The sequence below is a fragment of the Pristis pectinata genome, chromosome 29, assembly GCF_009764475.1.
Source record: "Pristis pectinata isolate sPriPec2 chromosome 29, sPriPec2.1.pri, whole genome shotgun sequence".
Lineage (NCBI taxonomy): Eukaryota > Metazoa > Chordata > Chondrichthyes > Rhinopristiformes > Pristidae > Pristis > Pristis pectinata.
The window spans coordinates 6,391,525-6,413,828 of NC_067433.1; the positions used below are offsets into that span (position 1 = coordinate 6,391,525).

General features: G+C 41.2%; 1 protein-coding gene across 1 annotated transcript; it reads left to right on the forward strand.

Annotated features, from left to right (window-relative positions):
* The first annotated feature begins 7,162 nt into the window (after positions 1-7,162).
* LOC127584387 (histone H2A.V) lies at positions 7,163-20,779 on the forward strand. Its single transcript, XM_052041165.1, has 5 exons — positions 7,163-7,276; positions 9,886-9,963; positions 15,876-15,989; positions 16,991-17,120; positions 20,424-20,779. The coding sequence occupies exons 1-5, from the start codon at positions 7,274-7,276 to the stop codon at positions 20,483-20,485; spliced, it is 387 nt and encodes a 128-aa protein (XP_051897125.1). The 5' UTR covers positions 7,163-7,273; the 3' UTR covers positions 20,486-20,779.
* The last annotated feature ends 1,525 nt before the right edge of the window (positions 20,780-22,304 follow it).

Genomic DNA, 22,304 nt, shown 5'->3' on the forward strand with positions numbered 1-22,304 from the left:
TTGGGTTTTTTTGGATTCTCTTACAATTCATTGTTTGTGTGTTAGGCAACAGTGCCCCTTTGTGTACAGGAAGGTGCACACTTTAAATCAATCCTTTTCTCAAATGAATCAGTGTTCAGCAGACCCGCGGCAGCTCACACCGAATTCCATCTTCAGCTTCCTCTGTTCCTCACTGAAATCTTGCTTGGAAATTTCCCTGCCTTGCTGTACTTACAGAACATTGAAGGGGGCAGGAAATCTATTGACTGGGTCGTATCAGATTGGAATCTTCTGCTTCAGTTCATGCTGCTGTGGGATGACCTCTGTGTGGCCATTTGTTGCTTGGATGCTCGTTCTGGCACTGCCTGCACCATAATTAGAAACAGTTCTCCAAATGCAGTATATGAGTACTGTACTGGAGGGGTCGGGTTGGAAATAGGGTTTTAAAAAAGCCTAAAATGGCTGGAGAAAGCTGGAGAGCAGCAGATAAATAGATGCTGATATTTGTGGGTATGCCCACTCCTAGAGTCACAGGGGATAGAACCATAAGATAGTGAAGAAGGCATTTGGGGTCCTTGCCTTCATTGGCTGCGGCATAGAACATAAGAGCTGGAATGTCCTGGGCCCAGCACATAGATGCAATCATGAAGAAGGTGTGCCAGTGCCTCTACTTTCTTAGAAACTTAAGGAGATTTGGCATGTCAACAAATCTACAAACTTCCACAGGTGTATTGTTGAGAGTATCCTGACTGGTTGCTTCATGGCCTGGTACGGCAATTCCAATGCATAAAAACGTAAGAGGCTGCAGACAGTTTTGGACACAGCCCGGTCCATCATAGGCACAGCTCTCCCCACCATTAACAGCATCTACAGAAGGTGCTGCCTCAAGAAGGTGGCACCTATCATCAGCGATCCCCACCATCCGGGCCATGCCCTCTTCTCACTGCTACCGTCAGGCAGGAGGTACAGAAGCCAAGTCCCGCATGACCCACACAAGGAACAGCTATTTTCCTACAACCATCAGGTTCTTGAACCGACTTGCACAAGCCTAATCCTCCCTCTGCAACGGAACACTACAGACCACCTCGTGCACTACCATGGACTTGTCTCTGATTGTCCTTTTTGCACTAATGTCTTGTTTTGCACAGTCTTTTTTTCTCTTCACTGTCTTGTATAATTTATGAATAATTTATATTCCATGTGTTGTCTGTACCTATGTGCCTGTGATGCTGCTGCAAGCAAGTTTATCATTGTACCTGTACCTCACCGTACTTGTGCACACGGCAATAAACTCGACTTGACCTGACTTGATTTGACTTGACTTAAAATTTACAAGGTTATAAAGTTATAAAGTCAACTTTATAAAACATTGGTTAGGCCACACTTAGAGCATTGTGTGTAGTAGTGGTCACCGCACTATAGGAAGGATGTGATTGCGCTGGAGAGGGTGCAGAGGAGATTCACCAGAATGACGCCTGGACTGGAGCATTACGTTTATTAGGAGAGACGGAATCGACTGGGTTTGTTTTCCCTGGAGCAGAGGAGGCTGAGGGGTGACCTGACAGAGGTGTATAAAATTAAGATGGGCATAGATAGGGTGGATAGACAAAATCTTTTTCCCCTGAGGAGGGTATCAAAAACAAGAGGGCATGGGTTTAGGATGAGAGGAGGAGGTTTAGGGGAGACCTGAGGTGGCTGGAGTCTGGAATGCACTGCCTGAAGAGGTGGTGGAGGTAGAGAATCTCACAACATTTGAGAAGCCTCTAGACAAGCACTCGAATCGCCAAGGCATAGGGATGGGTAATAAATGCGAACAGGTGGGAGAACAAGTGTGTTTTGGACAGAGAACACTGCTATCTCCAATGTAACAGCATCTAACCAGCAGATCATAGAGTCATTGGAACTTACAATATATTCAATCCGTTGTGGTGGCTATTTTGACCAATCCCATTCTCTCTTCATAGCCTTGTCAACTATGGTACATCAACTGGTCTTCCAGGTTCTTTATAAACGTATGTGAGCTCCAGACTCCTCATTCATTGCATGATAAGTTTTATTCCTGCACTTTCCTCTAATTCTGTCCCCAAGTTCCCCTATACCTACGACCCCCAGTTAATGACCTCTGCATTAAGGAAAATAGGCCCTTCCCTTCTCACACAGCCGAGGCCTCTTATAATTTATCCCACTCAATTAAATCCCTCATCAGCCTTTGTTCCAAAGAAAATAATTCCGCCACAACTAATCTCACTTTGTAACTAAAACTTTGGCAATATCCTTATCTTAAATCCATTGCAACATTGGTGTCTTTCCTCAGACATAACCGTGCCAACCTTCTTGCACGGAAACCTCTGTACCCTGCTAATGGAGGAGCGAGGACTCTGGCTACACCAGAAACAACTGAGCTAATTCCCCAACAAAGATCACGTACAGCTGTTAAATGGGCATCATGAGGGTGATTTCTAACCACAGGTCCTCCCCGGGTTATGAAAACTCAATTTATGGACACCCCATACAAACAAACGAGTGCTTGGGAAGCCAAAGAGATGGATGGGGATGGATTTACTGGCTGCTGCGGGGCTGCAGACATCTTCTTCCGGGTGGGAATGGGGCACTTTCGTGTGGCCTCTCTCCCTACCCCACCTCGCTGAGCTGCAATGATCAGGGACTGGGTTGAGCCGAGCAGAGCTGGGAGCGCTGAGCAGACCCACTCGCTCACTCACTGAGGCCGGCTGGCGGCCACTCTTCCACGCCTGCTCACTCCCCCTTTACCACTGTTTCTGTGACCCTCTTCCACACGCTGTCGTTGTTCATTTCCAACTTACGAACAGTTTGGGTGATGGACATTCTCAGGAACGGAACCCTCTCATAACCTGGGGACTGCCTGTATTTGAAAATCAAAAAAAAAAGCTGCAGGTGCTGGAAATCTGAAAAAAAAATGCTGGAAATGTCAGCAGATCAAGCAGCATCCGTCAAGTTAGGAAAAAGTTAACGTTTTGGGTTGGCGACCCTTTGTCAGAACTGGGAATGAAAAGAGTGCAAGTTAGTTTTGAGTAGGAGAGAAAATGGGGAATAGATGTGTTAAAAAAAAAGGGAGTGTGTGTGACAGGATGAATAGGCTGACCCCTGTCCCCACTTTGACTGATCCTGCAGAGTTTTTCCAGCATTTTCTCATTTCTCATTAATGCTGTGAATGGGAGCGGTGGGAATTATTCATTGTTACGATCTGACACCATTGAAGCGGATCAGACTTATCATGTGGCAAAGCCATATCTCAGTCATGTTGGTGAGCTGCCAGCGATAAACAAGAATTGATAGGCAACTCATTGCGGGGTGCAGTAGCAGGAAGTTCCCATTGGCTTGCCAGTAGAGCTGAGCATTAAAGAGGACTGGAGGGGTTGAACAGACCAACAGAGGGGAGGAAAGATTTTGTAGGGCAAGAGGTTTGCCCATTCATCACAGAATTCTTCTGGGTGAAGCCAGTGACTGGTCAGAACCACATCAGATTTTAAAGATAACATGTGTCTCCAGTTTATATTTTGTAAGATACTCTTCTCTTTTGGCAGGAATACTGTTTACCACCTCCTACAAAGTTACAGATGGAAATTAGTGAGAAGCCTGTGGTCACTCCTCGCCACGTGGAGATGAAAATAGAACACAGAACATAGAACAGTACAGCACAGGAACAGGTCCTTCGGCCCACAATGTTGTGCTGAACTAATTAAGCTAGTAATTAAATGCCCAACTAGACTAATCCCTTCTGCCTACACAATGCCCATATCCCTCCACTCTCTGCACATTCACGTGTCCATCTAAGAGCCTCTTAAATGCCTCTATTGTATCTGCCTCCACCACCACCCTGGCAGCGCATTCCAGGCACCCACCATCTCTGTGTAAAAAAACTTGCTCCACATATCTCTTTTGAACTTACCTCCTCTCATCTTAAAGGCATGCCCTCTAGAATTAGATATGAAAATGGCTCTAACAAATAGATTACCTCAAGGAATGGGCTACATACAGTATGTGTTGGAAGGAGAGCAATGTGTTATAATTGATTGAACTCGGATTACTGAAAGAACAATTAGGAATAGTACATTATATTACCATAACCCCCCTCTCCTCGGTCAGAGCAGCCCCCCCTCTGACTCTGTCTACACTTCCTGCTGCCTCAGGAAAGCAGGTGACATAATCAAGGATCCCTTCCACCCCAGTCATTCTCTTCCCTTCCATCAGGCACAAGATACAAAAGCTTGAAAACATATACCACCAGGCTCAAGGAGAGCTTTTATCCCACTGCTATAAGACTAAAGAACAAACCTCTTATACAATAAAGATGAACTCTTGATCTCCCAATCTTCTTTGTCATGGCCCTTGCACCTCATTTGTCAACCTGCACTATACTTTTCCTGTAACTGTAACACCCTATTCTGCATTCTGTTATTGTTTTCCTTTTGTACTACCTCGATGTACTTATGTATGGAATGGTCTGTCCGGATGGCACGCAAACAAAAGCTTTTCTCTGTATCTCGGTACATGTGACAATAATAAAGCAGATAACCAGAGTCCTGTTTTCTAATTGCTATCCTGGTGTGGTTTGGATGAAGAACCTTGATCTGTCCAATATAACAATGTCAAATCAACAGATCATTGAGTCATTGAAATTTACAATATATTCAATCTGTTGTCCTGGCTATTTTGGCTAATCCCACTCACAACTGCTGGTCTGTAGCCCTGTCGACTGCGTCAAATGAACTGCTTCCCCATAAGATATAAGAGCAGAATCAGGCCATTCAGCCATCGAGCCTGCTCCACCATTCAATCATGGCTAATATTTCTTCAACCCCATTTTCTTGCCTTCTCCCCATGAGCCTTAACCCACTTACCAATCAAGAACCTATCAATCTCTGCCTTAAGAACTCCCAATGACTTGGCCTCCATAGCCCTCTGTGGCAATGAATTCCTCAATTCACCGCCGTCTGGCTGAAGAAATTCCTCCTCATGTCAGTTTTAAAGGGATGTCCCTTTATTCTGAGACTGTGCCCTCAGATCCTAGACTGTCCTACTAATGGAAACATCCCATCCCTGTCCATTCTACCCAGGTCTTTCAGTATCTGGAAGGTTAAGATGGTGCAAACTGTCTAAAAGACAACCTGTTGAGGGACCTTATGTTTACTTTGTGCCCATGAAGTTGATGCAAATGCTATGAAATATACCATCAAAACCCGGGTTACACTAATTTAAAAATCAATCTTTTTAAGATGGTCAGCATAATACACAGCTAACATATATTGAGTGATGAATGGCAATCATTGGGGTGCTTATCCTGTAGGAATGACAAGGGCAAATTTGGTTTTCTTGTGCTGGGCCAATGAAGTCACGTGCTGGAACTTTATTGCTGTCATGGCTGTATTTAGCTAATTCAGGGCTAGAGTATGCAAACGGTGGTTTGTGTTGTTTCATATTAAAATCAACCCACTAAGTGATCAAGGAGCCTGTACACTGTAAAGTTGTGGACTAGGACCCAACTCTCGACAGTTGCAGGGAGCAGGAGATCAGACCTCCAGCCTCTGGATTCCAGGTATTGCAATTGGCTAATACATCCTGCTGTTGGAGAGTTTAATCAGGTCAACAATCTGTTAACAGCAGTGTTTGAAACAATGAAATAATTCACGAGGGAAGATAGAGAGGAATTATATTCTGTGGTGACAGAAATCCAAAAAAAAGAGGGCATAATCTTAAAATGATACCTGGGCTAGCCAAGAGTGAAATCAAAAAATGCTTCTTCACACTTTAGTAGAAATGTGTACCCTCTTCCCAAATGCTGGTTTAGTTAAAACTTTCCAAACTGCAATTGATAGAGACACAAGAGACTGCAGATGCTGGAACCTGGAGCAACAGATGATCTGCTGGAGGAACTCACTGTGTCGATCTTGATGCAGGGTCTCAACCCAAAACGTCGACAATTCCTCTCCCTCCACAGACGCTGCTCAACCCGCTGAGTTCCACCAGCAGATTGTTTGCTGCAATTGACAGATCTTGTTTAGTCAAGGGATAAAGAGCAAAGGCAGGCAAATGGAGCAGAGGCACCAATGTGACTTACTGCAACAGGAATGTTCAGGAGAATCCTTTATTTTGAGGTGCAAACAGGAAATTATAAACTAATTAAAAGTGCAAATGCAACTTTCAAGAAAGCAGGTTTAAACATGTCAAGAAGTGCATCAGTCCCTGCCTTTGAAGAAGGTGTGGTTGTGGCGCATTTTGAAATTCATAAACCTTCCATTGCTTATCCTTAATGTACAGAGCTCCCAACTGGGAGGAACAGATGGTGCAAACTGTCTAAAAGACAACCTGTTGAGGGACCATATGTTTATTTTGTGTACATGAAGTTAATGCAAATGCTATAAAATATACATTCAAAAAACGGCTAACACTAATTGAAAAAAATCAGTCTTTTTAAGATAGTCAACATAATAAAACAACATATGTTAAGTTATGAATCGCGATCGTTGGGGTGCTTATCTTGCAGGAAGGATAAGGGCAGATTTTAAACAAATTGAAGAGATGCATATTTACAATCTGAATGGGAAGATGCATATACTGTTGTTTTTCAAAATGAGTTTCAAACTGCGTTTTAAGATTTAATTCTCTTTTGGAATGGCTGGTGCTGCTGTCAATCACCGGCCGCTGCCAGCTCCCGCCGCCCGCTGAGCGCGCCCAATGACAGGGCCAGTGATTGGCTGCTGGGGCTGCCAATCACACCATCTCTCCCGCTCCCTTTCCAAACCCTGCTCACTAAAGTAACTTCACTCGTTTCAACTTCATAAGAAGCGTGAAATAGATTCAAGGAGTTCGCTTTAGTGAACACATCGCGTCAAATTATCAATAAATAGTAAACACCACAGGATGGGCGGGACAAATGTGGAAGGTCTGATCTAATTGGTCGCACTCCACACGTCAAGTACAGGCTTTTTTTCTTTATTTCTTCTGCACCGGAGTTAAATTACCACAGAGCGAAATAAGGACGCTTCAACTTACAAGCAGCAGCGCGATCGCTTGTGCGGTAAATACCTCTCCAAACGCCCGCGGGCGAAAAACAAAATTTTTAAAAAACCGTTGGGAGGGAGGAAAAGACGTTAAAAGAAGGGAGGCGGTGATTGGGCGGGTGGCGGGTTTGAATGAGTATGCGGGGCGGCGATTGGCCAGGAGCCCCGGACGTCGGCGGGCCGCTGTGAAGTGACGGTTATTGTTTGAGTGGAGAGTGGGCGCGAGGCGGCGGAGAGTGCTGACAGGAGCGGACATGGTGAGTGCGCCTCGGACCATTAAACCCATCGCCGGTTGGCGGCACTCGTATCCGCACCCCTTCCCCACACGCATCTTGCCCCCACCCCTTCCCTCCCACCCGGACGCTTTTTATTTGGCGGGGCGCTGAACGCGCGCGTTGGCGGAACAGCCCGGCCCCCGCGGCTCGGGGGTTGGTTGGGGGGGGGGGGTGCTGCTGCTGCTGCTGCTGCTGCTGCTGTTGCCGCCGCCGCCGGTCCCCGGACACCGACAGCCGTCGCTCGGACTGGCATCGGTCGCCGAGAGCACCCGCTGCTCCACTTTGCTTCATTGCCGGTGCGGTTACTTTCGGATCTCTCGGGGGGATGTTTGACGGGACCACCCCCCCCCCCCCCCCCATCCTATCTCCCTGTCCCCGGCCGTAAAATTGCCTCCGAGCGCGGGTTTCGGTTGACAGCACCCCCGCCGAGTGAGGGGGCGACCTGGCGGGGCAGTGGGGTCCAGGTGCGGAGGTGTGGGGGGGGGGGGGGGGCGTAGTTGAGGGGCGGGTTTCCCCTGCCCGATCCCGGGCTGAGTGACAGCTCACTGGCGGGAAACGCTGTCCTGGCCCTGGCAGCCCCCTGCATCTGCCGAGAGCGGGCTGTACGATCTGCAACCCCTGCAACTGCTCAAGTTCAGGAACTCTGCCAGTTGTCATCGCAATCGGCTGGAAAAACATCGAGCCGGATAACTTTTAACTCAAGTTTGAGTGTGCATTTGGCGTGTAAATCTCACTTTTATACTTTAGCAACAGTGATTGCATGTTCCTGTTGTAGTTAATGTAACTGCACTGCAATGAATTGACCTGTACGATAAGTTTTTCACAGTTCCTCGGTACGAGTGACAATAATAAACCAATACCAAACAACACGCTATTAATGTGTAATTTGTAGAAGACCTTGCCGAATCTTAATTTTTAGATATCTCAATCCAATCTGTACAAAGATGTTATTTTGATTTCAGCTGAGAATGAAATGCAAAAGTGTTTGCATTTTCCTGTTGCAGTAACACACTGTTAACGTGTAGTTTGTAGAATATTGACCGAATCATAATTTTTAGACGGATTGTATTTATACAGACTTGACTGAGATGTTTTGGGTTTCAGGTAAGATTGAAATGTGTGTTATAAAGTCTCGACTATTTTGCCTGCAAGTTGTAGTGTCAGTCTGTTCCAGGTTTTTTGATTAATTAAATATTCATAAATTGGTACTTTAATATTGGTGGTAACTTGTAGTATTGGGTGGAAATTTGCAACTTTGGTTATGTCATCCGAGGGGTTTCTGTGCGAGGATAAATTGCTTTTACTTGTCGATGTTTTTGTGAATTATTCCAAGCCATATTGACTTAAGGAAGTGATGCTCTTTTGTAAAATCATTAATGGTTGTTATGTGTCTAAGCAGCTGAATTAAATTCTTGTCCCATTTCCAGACTTACTGCTGTGCACTTGGATGAAGGAGGTTGGCATTGGCTGATGGGGTGTGGGTCTGGATTTATGCAAAATGATTTGCTAAGAGCATGAACAGCTATGCTTTTAGTTGGCTTTATTTAACTGGATTTACTGCTATCATACTTTCCCAAAAAATTAATTAATCCTGTATTAAACTTGACTCCAGCCAAGGCGTAAACTTTACCTAGTAAGAAAGAAATGTGTTGCTGCATCCTTAGTGATCAGCTGTCAACTCGGAGCAAATGTGACTAGGTTATAGGCTTGCTTTTTTATTGAACACTTGAAATCTTAGTTATTTGCATCCTGTGCATGTTGAGATCGTTAGATAATTTTGTGACGAAGAATTGCTTGAATAGATAGATTTGCACTTATTGCCTTTTATTGATCTTGGGGTGTCTCAAAACAATGTATAGACTATTTTGTACATGAAAGTGTAGCTATCCAAGTTCAGATGTTTTGATCAAGGAGTTGACTTTGACCAGAACTTTAGTTTTTAATCTTGTGAAAGTGTGCATCATTACAGTGAGTATCAAGTAGAATTTGTCACTATCAATTTGTGTATGAATTGAATTTTGACTTAAGAACATTTCATACTTATTTCCTGAGTGCTTTAAATTTGGAAGACTGGATGTCATATCTCTAATTGTGAAGTAACAATGACCGCATATCCTGAATTGGGTTTATAAACAACTTTTTTCCCCTCCCCCAATTAAATTCTTATTCAGCCCATTAAAGGTGGAGCTGGGATTGCATAAAATTGTATTAAATCCTTTCCAGTGTTTCTATTTCAATAGAAATATTCAATTTCCATGTCATGTCATAAGCAAGACACTTCAAAATGCCTCATTTAAATAGTTTTATTGGTGAATTTAAATTGTACTAATCATTAAATCTAAATGTTCCTACTTTTAGAACATCTTCATAATACTATGTCACACTAAGGGTTCTATCGTGAGACAATGAAATTGGTAATCAAATGAATGCAAGGTGAAATCTGCATTAATCATCGAATTGTGTTTTATTGTTTTTAACTGTACTATAAAAATATTATGGTATAGTTGGCCATTAATTCTGTCAGTATTGCATGCTGTATTGATCTGTGGAAAACCTTTGGATGGTATTCTCATCTTCTCTCTCTTTGACAGGCTGGCGGGAAAGCTGGGAAGGATTCGGGAAAGGCTAAAGCTAAAGCAGTTTCCCGCTCTCAGAGAGCAGGATTACAGGTAGGCCTTCTGCTCAGAATAGATTGGATGTAAGAAAATAGATTTTCAGAATTGGGTGCATACCTCTAAATAATTGAGATGTTACTTATATAGTATGAGAAAAATGTTATGTCCTAAGAGGCTTCACTTTGGAATCATCAATGAACAGCCCTACTTGGAGCAGCTGAAGATTATTTGGGCTGAGGGCTTTTCCCTGAAGAACTTGCAACAGTGTCCTGGACTGCAGTGATTGGCCTCCAACAAATAACTTCTCAGTGTGTCAGGTACTACACCAATCACTCAGTTTTCCTAATCTGTTTTGCAAAGCCTCTGATGCCATGTTATTTAGGATGATGGGCAACTTTTGCCTCCTAGCATTCAGCTTTTGTATCTCAGTCCACATCAAGATTGGATGTTGTAATAAGATGCTTAGAAGATAGGATAAGGCAGAGTTAACAGGTTTTGACCAGCAGAATTAATACTTGATATGATCTATTTGAATTTTCAGAAGGCCTCTAAGGTGTCATACACAAGTTATTAAAAAATTATAGCACATGGGATTAAGGGCAATGTATTGGTATGGAGTGAGGATTGCTTAACAGACAGAAGTGTTGTAGTCTGTAATTAATTAGGTGTTGCAGAAATTGGATCTTGAGCCATGGTTATTCACTGATTTGGACAAGGTCACAGTCTACCAAGTGTACCATATCCAAGTTTGATTCTGATGTGTGATTCATAAGATAACTGAGGCTGCAAGGGGATAGACAAACTGGGTGGATGGGCAAGGCCATGGCTAGTGAAATATAATGAGGAAAAATGTGGGTGGGAGGGAAAGAGGTCATTGACATATCAGATGTATTATTAAATATATTTTCTTGTGCTAATTTCATTCTGGGAAGATGACCAGCAGACTTGCATTGGTATTTATTTTGGGGTCTGAACATTGCTGGTAAGGCCAGCATTATTGTCTTTCAACTAAATGTCCTGGTTGGCCATGTCAGGGGACATTTAAGAATTGCATATAGATCAGACCTGGTAAGATTGACAGATTTCCTACCATGAAGAATGTTGGTACTCCTGATGGAATTTTATGACAATTGATTAGTTTTGTGGTCATTGCACTCCAAATTATTAACTTAATGTAGATTTTGTAGCTGCCATGGTGTGGTTTGAACATAGGTCTCTGGATTAATAGTCTCATACTTTGACCAGTAAGCCACTATTATCCCATACTGGCTAGATTTTTTGCTCCACTTGTAATATTCCAGCCCAAATCCTTCCCAGACCATTGAGTCTGCTCTGCCATTCAATCATGGCTGATGTATTTTTCCCCCCTCAACCCCATTCTCCTGCCTTTTCTCTGTAACCTTTAACACCCCTACTAATCAAGAACCAATCAACCTCTGCTTTTAAATATACTCAATGACTTGGCCTCCACGGCCATTTGTGGCAATGTATTTCACAGATTCACCACCCTCTGGCTAAAGAAATTCCTCCTCATCTATTCTAAAGGGATGTCCTTTTATTCTGAGGCTGTGCCCTTTGGTCCTAGACTCTCCCACTACTGGAAACATCCTCTCCACATCCACTCTATCCAGGCCTTTCGATATTCGGTAGGTTTCAGTGAGATCCCCGCTCCTTCTTAACTCCAATGAGTACAGGCCCAAAGCCGTTGAATGCTCCTCGTACATTAACCATTTCACCCCACCCCCTGGATCATTCTCATAAATCTCCTCTAGACCCTTTCCAATGCCAGTACATCCTTGGGTATGGGGCCCAAAACTGCTCTCAGTACTCCAAATGTGGTCTGACCAATGCCTTATAAAGCCTTAGCATTAACTCCTTTTATGTTCTAGTTTCCTCAAAATGAATGCTTCATTGTATCTGCTATACTTTGCAGCTCAATGGCAGTCAAATGACCTGATGGACACTAGAAATTGAAACCTGGGGGAAAGAGATCAAATGGTTTTGGCTAAAGATGTTTGCATGTAGTGTATCTTTTACTGATGCATGTAGTCCTATATTTTAACTCCACTAAGTTGGTATTCCCTTGAGGTAGGCTTAATGCTTGTGATGTACCCTTCTATGTTCCCCATGGGTTAGGGAGGAATCCACTGACTTATTGATTAGGTTGTGGTCTTGTCTAGTTGCAGGCTACTAGATCAAATCTATATTTATGTTTAGCACAATTAGTGCTACCATGCAATGTGGAATACTCTCATTGTGCGGCAAAAGCATCATCATGTTGTTTTGGGCTGTCCCTTGGGATTGAGGATGACTGACTTTCACTCTGGTTTTGTACGTTCTGAGGTGGCTGATGAGGCCAAAGTGGGAACTGCAGACTCCTTCACAAATGGGGGAGAAGGTGGCTGAGGTGGTGGGTAGTTTGTGAAGGGTGCACTTTGCACTCCTGCTTCTGCAGGACTTCTGTATGCAGCTGGTGCATGATCTGAAGTTCTTAATCCCATCCTGAATGTTCCTTCTCCCCTTCGAGGGATTATGACCCAGAGTTTCCCAAGAGTGGATGGAGATATTGAGGTATTCAGAAGCTTTGAGCACATCCTTGAATCTTTTCCTCTGTCTGCCTGTCTCGCAGCAGAGCTCGGCTATTGCTTGTTTCAGGAGTCCATTAGCAGTCATGCAAGAAATGTGGTTGGCTACGCTGGGCTGACCACGAGAAGCTGGGAATGTTGGCCTGCTTATCCTCCTAGTGAACTTGGGAGGATTTTGTGAAGACACTGTTAGTAGATTTTTTGTTTTGCATCAATTATACCCCATAGAGCAAAGTTTTGTGCTAGGTTGGATATCTTGATCTTTAAATACCCTTGACCCAATTGACCAAAAACAGTGATGTCTGCCTTTGCTGAGAAGTGGTTCCCAAGATATGGGAAGTTATCCAGGATTTCAAAGTGAACCTTTATTGTTAGAAGGCAGTGTGATGTAGTGCAGGTAGGTTGGTAGAGGACCTTGGCCTTTCAGTTCTTGGATGCAAGGCCTCTTCTCTTGTATGCTTCAGTGAACAGGTCAAAATCTTGGAACTCTGCCTTTGGGCATGCAAAACACAAGCATCATCTGCCTACTGCAGGTTGACCAGAGGTTCTGGTGATCTTGGTTCTGGAATGTAGTTGTTGTATGTTGAACAGTTTTCTGTTGGCTCTCAAGATCAGCTCCACTCCAAGAAGTTTGTTGGAGGTGAAGTGCCTTATTGTGGCGGGAATGATTGGTGGTGTTGGCACAGTGATGTAGCCTTGTTTGATGCTGGTCTTCACTGAAATTGATTCTAGTCGCCTAACTAGTAATTGCAGAGAGGTCTCCATGCTGTTTGCCACATAGACAACGCCAAATCAGTGCTCTCCAAATCAGTGTGGTTTCTGTCCATCTGGAGACAAACAGACATGATCTTCACTGCACCAACCTGGAGGAAAAATTCGGGGAGCAGCACCAGCCTCCCTTCAACCTCTGTCAGTTGGGTGGGAGTGCAGTCATCATATTCAGTTGCCCACACAAGTTTGTTTCTATCTTGAGTTTGCTCTACTATGGCATGCCGAGGCATAATGCTAACGACACGTATTGAAATCCTAATCATTTGACAATCCCAATCTGTCAGTTTTGCCTTGGACTGAACCAGCCCAGTCATCTGTATTATGTCATTTAAAGTGCTTTGAGTCCTTGCAACTATTTTAGCCTGAAAGAATGGTGTTTGAGTCATGACACATTTAGCTGTTTTTATTAACTTTTCACAAGACATTAATGAAGCATCTATTTCATTAGCTGAAATTAACTAGCATGCTAGGTAATCTTTGAGTGTAGAAAGAACAACTCTTTTGCACATGCCAACATACTGTAAAAATGTTGCATCAATAAAAGTTGACCTGGGCTTGCTTTGATACTTTTGTTCTTGAAAGATTCATAATTGTCTTTGGGTAGGGCTCAATGTTACATTCCTGAAATTTGGTAAAGTTTTGGGTAGGGGACAAAAGTAAGCAGAACTTTAAGATTGCCTCATCCTCAAGTCTGAAGCTTCTGAGAATTCTCCAGGATACAGTTGATAATTTAAGTAATCTATATTGCACACATCATTGAAAGAAGGTATTGTAGATTTCATCTAGTGTAAATTTGAAATTTGGCATCATCCCATGGACATTGGCAAGATAATTTAAAAATGCAAGTTAAGCAGTCTTCCGTTCAGTAATGAACAATCATGGATCTAATATCCTGCCATAGGCTAAAATGAATGTATGAATAAGTAATTGTTCTTAGAGATAGCTGCTTAAACTTGTTATGGGTTCTTTAAACATTTGGTGGCATTGCATTTAGTCTTACTGAATTGCTTGTTCAATGCAGAATTATTAATCTTTGGATATCCCAGAGATGGCCACAAGATTATCATAATTCCTTAGTATTGGTTTCTAAAATATAAATTAATCTGTTGTACATTAATCTAAATGTACAGCAATGTGACTTATAAAATGATTAAAATAAATATGTAAATTTCTATTAAGATGTAGGGTGTTATGGTATCTCTTCAATGTGTAGTATGGAATATTAGGCATCATCTTTGCATAAGTGTTATATGGCACTTTTTGGCTTGCTCCAATACTTAATGAGTGACACTGGATTTACTGCCCTCTAAATAGTCATAGCTGGTTTGCTGGCGCTTTTTGCCCTGAGAAACTCCCAGTAGGATAATACTGTTTTAAACAGATTAATTCTGTGGAATCCCAGCATAAAGCTGTTAATCCTTCGGGTACAAGAGTGGGCCATTCATTCTCTTGATTTCTGCTTTCATTTCAATCACTGCTGATCTGTAACCCCATTCTAATTATCTCCCTTTGACCATAGCGGACAATGATTTTTCTTAAACTTTAGTGGGCACAAAGGAAGAAAATTATAAACGTAGAATGGTTGAAACATACAGTACAGAATGAGGCACATGCCCCCTCTGTATGTTAATCTCTTGAAGTAATCCCACCTGCTCTCCCAGTTATCTTGCAAGACTTCATTTTTTCCAATTCCATTTTCGAAGTTGTGGTTGAATCTGTTTCTACCAACCTTTCTGCAGTACATTCTAGATTGTGATTTACTGCATTGAGTTCTCTTGTCTGCCTTTTTTTCTTCTGTTTACTTTAAAATGTGACCTTTAGTTGCTGACTCTATCATAAGTGTAAATAATTTCTCCCACTGTGCCTTTTCAAAATACCTTAATTCTGTACGCTACCTTTAACCTCAGAGGAGAATTCCAGATTTATCACTGGTTCCTCATGATTGCATCATCATTCTCTTCAGGGTTTTGACATCCTTCCTAAGTGTTGTCTAGAATTAGGGATAGTGCTTCAGTTGAGGGCAAACCAATAACTTTTGTATGTAATGAAGTACAGTTCAAAAGGGTTTTGCAGGGAAGAAAATCCATTTATTGGTAGTTTTAAACTGTAAATACTTAACAAATACCAGACTTTACATCCTTGTTGGACTGCTCAAAGCTATAAATGGGACACTCCTTTGAAATTAACTTGTGTTTTAAATTTAGTTTGCACTTTTAACTTTGGTTTGAATAATTGTCTTTATGTGGACATGGGGGGCGGGGTGGCAGTTAACCAGGATTTCAGTTAATAGGCCAAAAGTATTAAGTGAAATTCAGTGGTGAAATCTGTAGAACAATTACTCTAGTAGGATTTGTGATCTCCAGGAGAGAAGCTTGAGGACATGGGATTTAAGTGAGGCAGCTGGAGATAATAGAAGTTAAATTTAGAAGCCTTTTTATTCCAAGGGAAAGGCATGGGTTTAATAAGCTAATGTTCTTTTGAACTTGTATATTTTAATAGGACTGGAAGAATTTGAATGTGTAAGCTAACAATGATATTTCATTCTGCAAATAGGATTCTTGTTTTTTTTGGACCAGGCTGACAGTTATCACTTGGTATTCTTTCTTCTAGTTTCCTGTAGGTCGTATTCATAGGCATTTGAAGACTCGTACCACCAGCCATGGACGGGTGGGCGCTACAGCTGCAGTGTACAGTGCAGCTATCCTTGAGTATCTCACTGCTGAGGTAGGTGATGGGATTGACAAGTATTTCAAACATTTCACATAATGCTTTTGTATTAGGATGAGAAGTGTGAATAAAAGTCTAGGGCATGATATCTACCGGTGTTGCTGGTTTTTGTCTTGATGTTTCTGGCCACCTTGATCTCAACTGCTGGAGGTGATTTTTTTTTTCCCTCTCAAAAACTTGTATTTCTATAGTATCATGCAAGAAGACAAAGCAGCTTTTCATTGAGAATGGCAAAAAGAAGGGAGAAATAGATGACCAAAAATATTGCAGATGCTGGAAATTTGAAATGAAAAGAGTACTTAAAATACTCAACTGGTCAGGCAACATCTGGGAAAGAATAAACATTTAGGTTGATGACCTTTCATCAGGACTAACTAAAGTTAAGGTAGGGGAATCAAAGGCTACATAAAAGGGATTTTTAAGAACCTGAGTGTTGTGAGGCAGAAGTAATTCAACAGACACTTCTAGGTAGGACCTTAAGTGTTTGTCGCCAACAATGATATTAGTCCCAAGTAAGACTCTTGGGACCAACCAGTGTTTCAGCAGATGTATCATGGGCAGAACTTAGTTATGGGTGTTGATTTTAAAATCTATCACTTTTATATTATGTGTGAGAATCACTATTTAGATTCCTTCAGTCAAGAAGGAAACATGAATATTCTAAAGCAACAATGGGAAGGACCTGAATGGAGAATTCCAGGCTAGGAATCTAGTGGCTGGAAGTGAAATAGAATGTGTGCACACATAAAAATTGAGGCTAGAAGATATTTGAGAGCATAGTAAGTACATTTAATGTGGCATGGAGCAAGTGCAATTTGAAGAGGTTGAGTGCTTAATGTTGGATTTCTTGCCTTTTCATTCCAGCCCTTTCAAAATGTGGAAATCTAGGAATGTTGGACTAAACATGTTCACAAAATTTAATGAAGAGCTGAAAATTGTTTAATGTTGAATTCAATATATTCAAAAGCTGTAAATAGAATTTTGCTGATATACTCTAGGTATTGGAGTTGGCAGGAAACGCTTCCAAGGATCTGAAAGTAAAGCGTATCACGCCACGTCACTTGCAGTTGGCTATCCGAGGTGATGAGGAGCTGGATTCGCTGATCAAGGCAACCATTGCTGGTGGTGGTATGTATTGATACAAAAGCAACAGTTCTTCAGGGGAGCAGATGATGTGTCAGAATGGGACTGAGAAAGGCATTTGATTTGCATAAGTATATAGGTAAATTTCGATAGTTCTTTATAGAGTGAATATAGATTAAATAATGTAGATGAAGATGCCTGAGCAACTTTAGGGTAGATGCTCTTAAGATCTGTAAGCTTGCTAGGGGAATGAACAAGGTGATGTAGACCACATTTATTTAGAAATAAGCATCAGGTAAATGGTTTCAGTCGTGTTTTAGCATAGTATTTGTTATGCTCTTTATTTTTTTAAGTTGCATTATCTGCAATGTTGGAGTTATTTAGTGATGCATGGGAATAGTGTTCTTTGGGTAATTTCTAAAGTTGGCTTTGTTTTGAAGAAGATTCTTTTACTCTTTTAAGAGAAATCTTTTTGCACTTAAGGGCTGTCTTATTTAAAAGTAACTCCTGTTATTCTTGAGCAGGCCTTGGAAGTTAAAGTAGCTGTTGGTGTTTTTTGTTTTCACATAACTCCAAATGAGGTGTCAGATATCCTTAAACTGGAAGCTTTGAAATTTATGCATGCTGTTCATTGTTCTTTGGATGCATCTTATCTAGAACAGGGTTTCATCCTTGGGACATAAGTGCTCTTCATTATTTGAAGCTGTAATGTTTGAAAAAGTATTATAAATTTGGTTGAAGTACAAAGTCTATCATTGTACTGAAAGAACAAAGTTGTATTATTAGATCAACTTGAATCTTTTAAGTGTAAATATAGTTGAGTGATAATTTGATGTATTGTCATTCCGTCTCGTACCTCTTCTCCAAGTTGACTTGGTTAAGATTTTAATGCTCATTAGCCCTACCTGCTGAATGATAACACAATCAGTGTGTGCCACTTGTAGTGAGTACATAATGTATTTATTTGACCTGTATCTCCAGCAGATGGTTCCTTTTTCCAAAAGGAAAGGCCTCCCTGGCTACTTTAATTCATTCACAGGATATCAACCTCGCTGGCATTGTTAATGTTAATTGTCTATTCCTGGTTACTGTGGAACTGAGGAAGTAAAGAGTCAAAGGCATTAGTGGGTTGAATTACTGGCTAGCCTAAGTATGGTGTAGATTTCTTGTAGGACTAGGTAGTTTTTTATGGTCAGCATTATAGCTTTTATGACAGATTAAATGACTGAATTAAAATTCATTGATTATGATAGTGGATTTGGAATTTTATCTAAAGGTCAATGTTCCAGGCCTCTGCATACCAATCCAAAAACTTGACAATTATGCTACAATTCTAATACATATAAATCTGGACCTTTGCCTGTTCAGTGCAATGTGACTTTCATTTCTATATGTTCATTCTTCCACTTGGCATATAGATGATGGATTCCCAAACCTTGTGCTTGGAGTATCATTTTCAGGCTGAAGCCAGAGTTCATGGGCTGAAACTGTTGCTTGTGTTTCTATAGACATTGACGTATCCCCCTGATCATCTCACCAAATTCAAAACCTCACCCCTCACACCAAAAAATGTTTTTCTTCTCTGATCTCTGCAGCTTGTTTCTCACACTTTGTCCTAGCCCATACTTCACTACTGTCCTCAATCACAGGAGGTTGTGAAGGAAATTACATTGCACAGTCTTGAGCCTCGTGTGCAATAAAATGAGCCTGGGAATTATTCAGGTTATTTTTTTAAAATTCATTAAAATTGTATTTTAAATAACAGCTACAGAATGCTAAGACTTTTATTACCTTTGGATTTTTTGCATTTCCCCTGCAATCTATTACTGATCGGAAAACATTTGAGCACTTTGTACTTGAGTTACCCATAGCTCATAATTTGGTCATTCCTAGTACCGTTGGTGTACTAGTTACCATTAAGAATATTAAATGCAGTACTGAGAGCTCCTTCACTTGAAGGAAACTGCAGAGGACCTTTAAGATCGCTAATAACTCTACTGCCTTTGGAATTTGAACGAGCCATTCTTTAGGTTTTGTTTTTGCACTAGTTACCGGTGGGAAGGCTCATTGTGGAAAAGATCATCCCTACTTTTTTTTTTAATCCCTTTTTTAAAAAAAACAATTGTCAATGAGGACAAAATCCAGTGAGGACAAAATCGGGTAATTCCATGAACCATTCTAATCAAGTGGTTTCATTTTCTTCTAGTATAGCACACCAGTCAGCCTATGTCCATGCTGGTTTTCAAAGCATTCCCATCAGTCCTGTACCCCTGTAATCTATTGTCATGTGCCCATCAACTCTACTCTTGCCCCTCCCCATTCTCCTATACCAGGGGTAGTTAATAGCAGACAATTAACTAACCAATTAACCTGTGTGCCTTTTGAAGTGGGGGGGGGGGTGGGGTTGGGAAACCAGAGCACCCTTGCAGACACTGCAAACCACACAGCAGCCAAGTTCAGGAGTGAATCTAGGTTGCTGGAGCTGTGTGGTAGCAACACAAATTTCTGTGCCAGCTGCATTACTGGTTCTAATCTATTAACTGCATTAGCTAAACTCAGTGTGAAGCATGATATTGATTAGTTTAGAAGCCAGAGGTAGCAGTGGCTGTGGAATCAGCACTCTAAGAAATCGGCATCCTGAAGTTCTCAAAGATTATTTTCAATCTGAAAAATAATTTTTATAGGTGCATTGATACACTAAGGGTTTTGTTTTTTTTCCCCTGTCACACTTGGCAGTTTATGAGCAAACTTGTCCTGTGATAAAGCAGCTCTAATAGTATGCAACAATCTAATCTACATTGGTGTTCTGGGATACTAATGGTCATATCCTAAAATAAATTGTGAAGGGTTTAAGGAGTAAATGTAAAATGGCAGGAGTCTGGAGTTGGGAGTTTCCCAAGCCAGAATAGCATTTCAGTGATTGCTGGAGGGAATTTAAATCCCCTCTATTCAATTTATCAGAACTGTTTTCCTTGAACATTACTCATTCTAGTGGTAGAAATGCAGTAAATTATCCATTCATAGATATTGTATTCATATCAGGCAGTTACAACGTTTCCCAGATAAGCAATGGGAGACAGTTTAGTTTTCACTAACAAGTATCGATGGCTTAGTAGGGAAACATTAGACATTTTACATAATATTTCTACCTGATTTTTGTTTACATAATAGCTGCTTACTGTCAATAGTGTTCAATTTTAGCTGCTATGTATTGGGCTGTTTTCAAGCTATGAGAACATTCCTATCTCAAAAGTGGACAGACCATTTTAGTTGAAATGCAGCGCACAATCTTGTTAAATCTGTGCTTTAAGTTGTTGCATTTGTACATTATTTTGTTTTCTGTTACAGGTGTGATCCCTCACATTCACAAGTCTCTGATTGGAAAGAAGGGACAGCAGAAGACTGCATAAAGCCCAGTTTTGAACCTACCCTCTTCCTCCCTACTGTCGTACTGTAATTTGGACAGAAGAAACCTGGGGATACTTGGCATATTTTTTTTAAAAAGAGTAGTTAAAATAAAATGGGAGAGTTTTAGGAGATGAATTTAGTGTTCAATATAATCTGAAAGATCTGTTTGTATGTCCTACAGTTTAGATTTGAAGCTGTATGAAAATATAACTAGAAAATACAGCTGTTTGTCAACAACTAGGTTACATAAGTGTGTTTTATACAATAAAACAGTTCATAAAACCATTTTTTAAAAATTTTGTGTTGGCCGTGTGTCCTTTCAAAATATTATTGAAGTCTTAAAGATTAGAACCAATTTGTGCTATCTAATTGCTGCTCAGTTGTTTATTTCTTTGGATGGTTGCCCTAAACAATGGGCTCTTTTCCCTTCTGATTTCTCATCCTCCTCATCCTCTTCGGACATGCATGCCCCTGCTGAACAATTAATGTAATACTGGATGTATTGAATCCATATTGGGTTGCAAACATCAGTGTACATTCAACTTACATTCAGCATTTTTGGTATTCCACATGAATCTATGCAAGAATTAAGTTTCACCTTGCCTTTAAAGCTGCATGTTTGGCTTGGTTTGTGGGTAACTCTGAAGCCCACAACAAACTCCTTGAAGGGATTACTTTCTCCATGACTTAATTACTGTAATGCATGCTGGATGTTCCTGAATTATGCAACGGCCAGTTTGTTCTTCAGATCCTGCTGCTCAGCAATGCACATGTATATTCTTAGCCATACATGATTGAATTTTGAGATAGCCATAAGTAAGCAGTTGGTACAGGCATACAATAGTTCATTGGAACAATAGGTGATGCAACACCAGTTTGCTCTCCCTGCTATACCTCTCTAGTATGGAGGCCCACATCATATAATTGGCCACAGTGGGCAGGCTGCATCCTTTTCATACATCTTCTACCAGGTGGGCAGTATGAAAAATGTGTTCAAAGCTTTATTGAAATGCAACATCTGAGCTAACAGCTGGGGACCTCTGCCCAAGAATACTCAAAGTAGATGAGCATTTGGACTAGTTCCTCAATCCTGTGCATTGGGAGCAGAGGCCTAGTGCTAGCAGTGGAAGGTGCACACCACCTCAAGACAATCCACTTGCCTGCCCTGGCAGCCACCCTATGCCCCATCTGTAAAAGTATGCATTTGCCACATTGGCCTCATTTGCCATCTCACTGCTTACACACCCTGTGTGGAAGCAATTCCCCCTGTTTTGTAAACCGGTTGAATTTGCCACACGAATTCAAACCACTGAATAAGAGGGTTGTATGTGAACAAACAAGATGAGGGTCCTTTAATTTTGGTTTGTTGCACAACATCCTTTTACATAAAGGTAAATCTTAATAATTTGAGTTGAGTGCTGATGTAGGGTGTTGGAATGAAGTCCAGTTAACAGCATATTTTTCCTGTAACATGCAAGTATGGAAGTACCTTGAGCTTTGAGACAATCCTACAAAAATTTGGTTAAGCAAATGTGCATTAATTGTTTGGAAGCAAATGCTTTAATTTTGACCACCTACTTTTGGATTTTTCTTGTTGAATTGAGGGTTAGATTGTATTCTAGTGTATCTGCTTTTCTCCTAAATTATTAAATCATCATGGCCATTTTAATCTGGTTTCAGTGGCCTGTTAACACTCAGTTTATTTTTGCATCTGCTCAAGCTGTCAGTTTATAAAATATACAATAGACAGCTTTCATATAAGTATAGGTATATGGTGCTCACTGCAGAAGAATTACCCAAAATACAAATTGGAAAATTAAA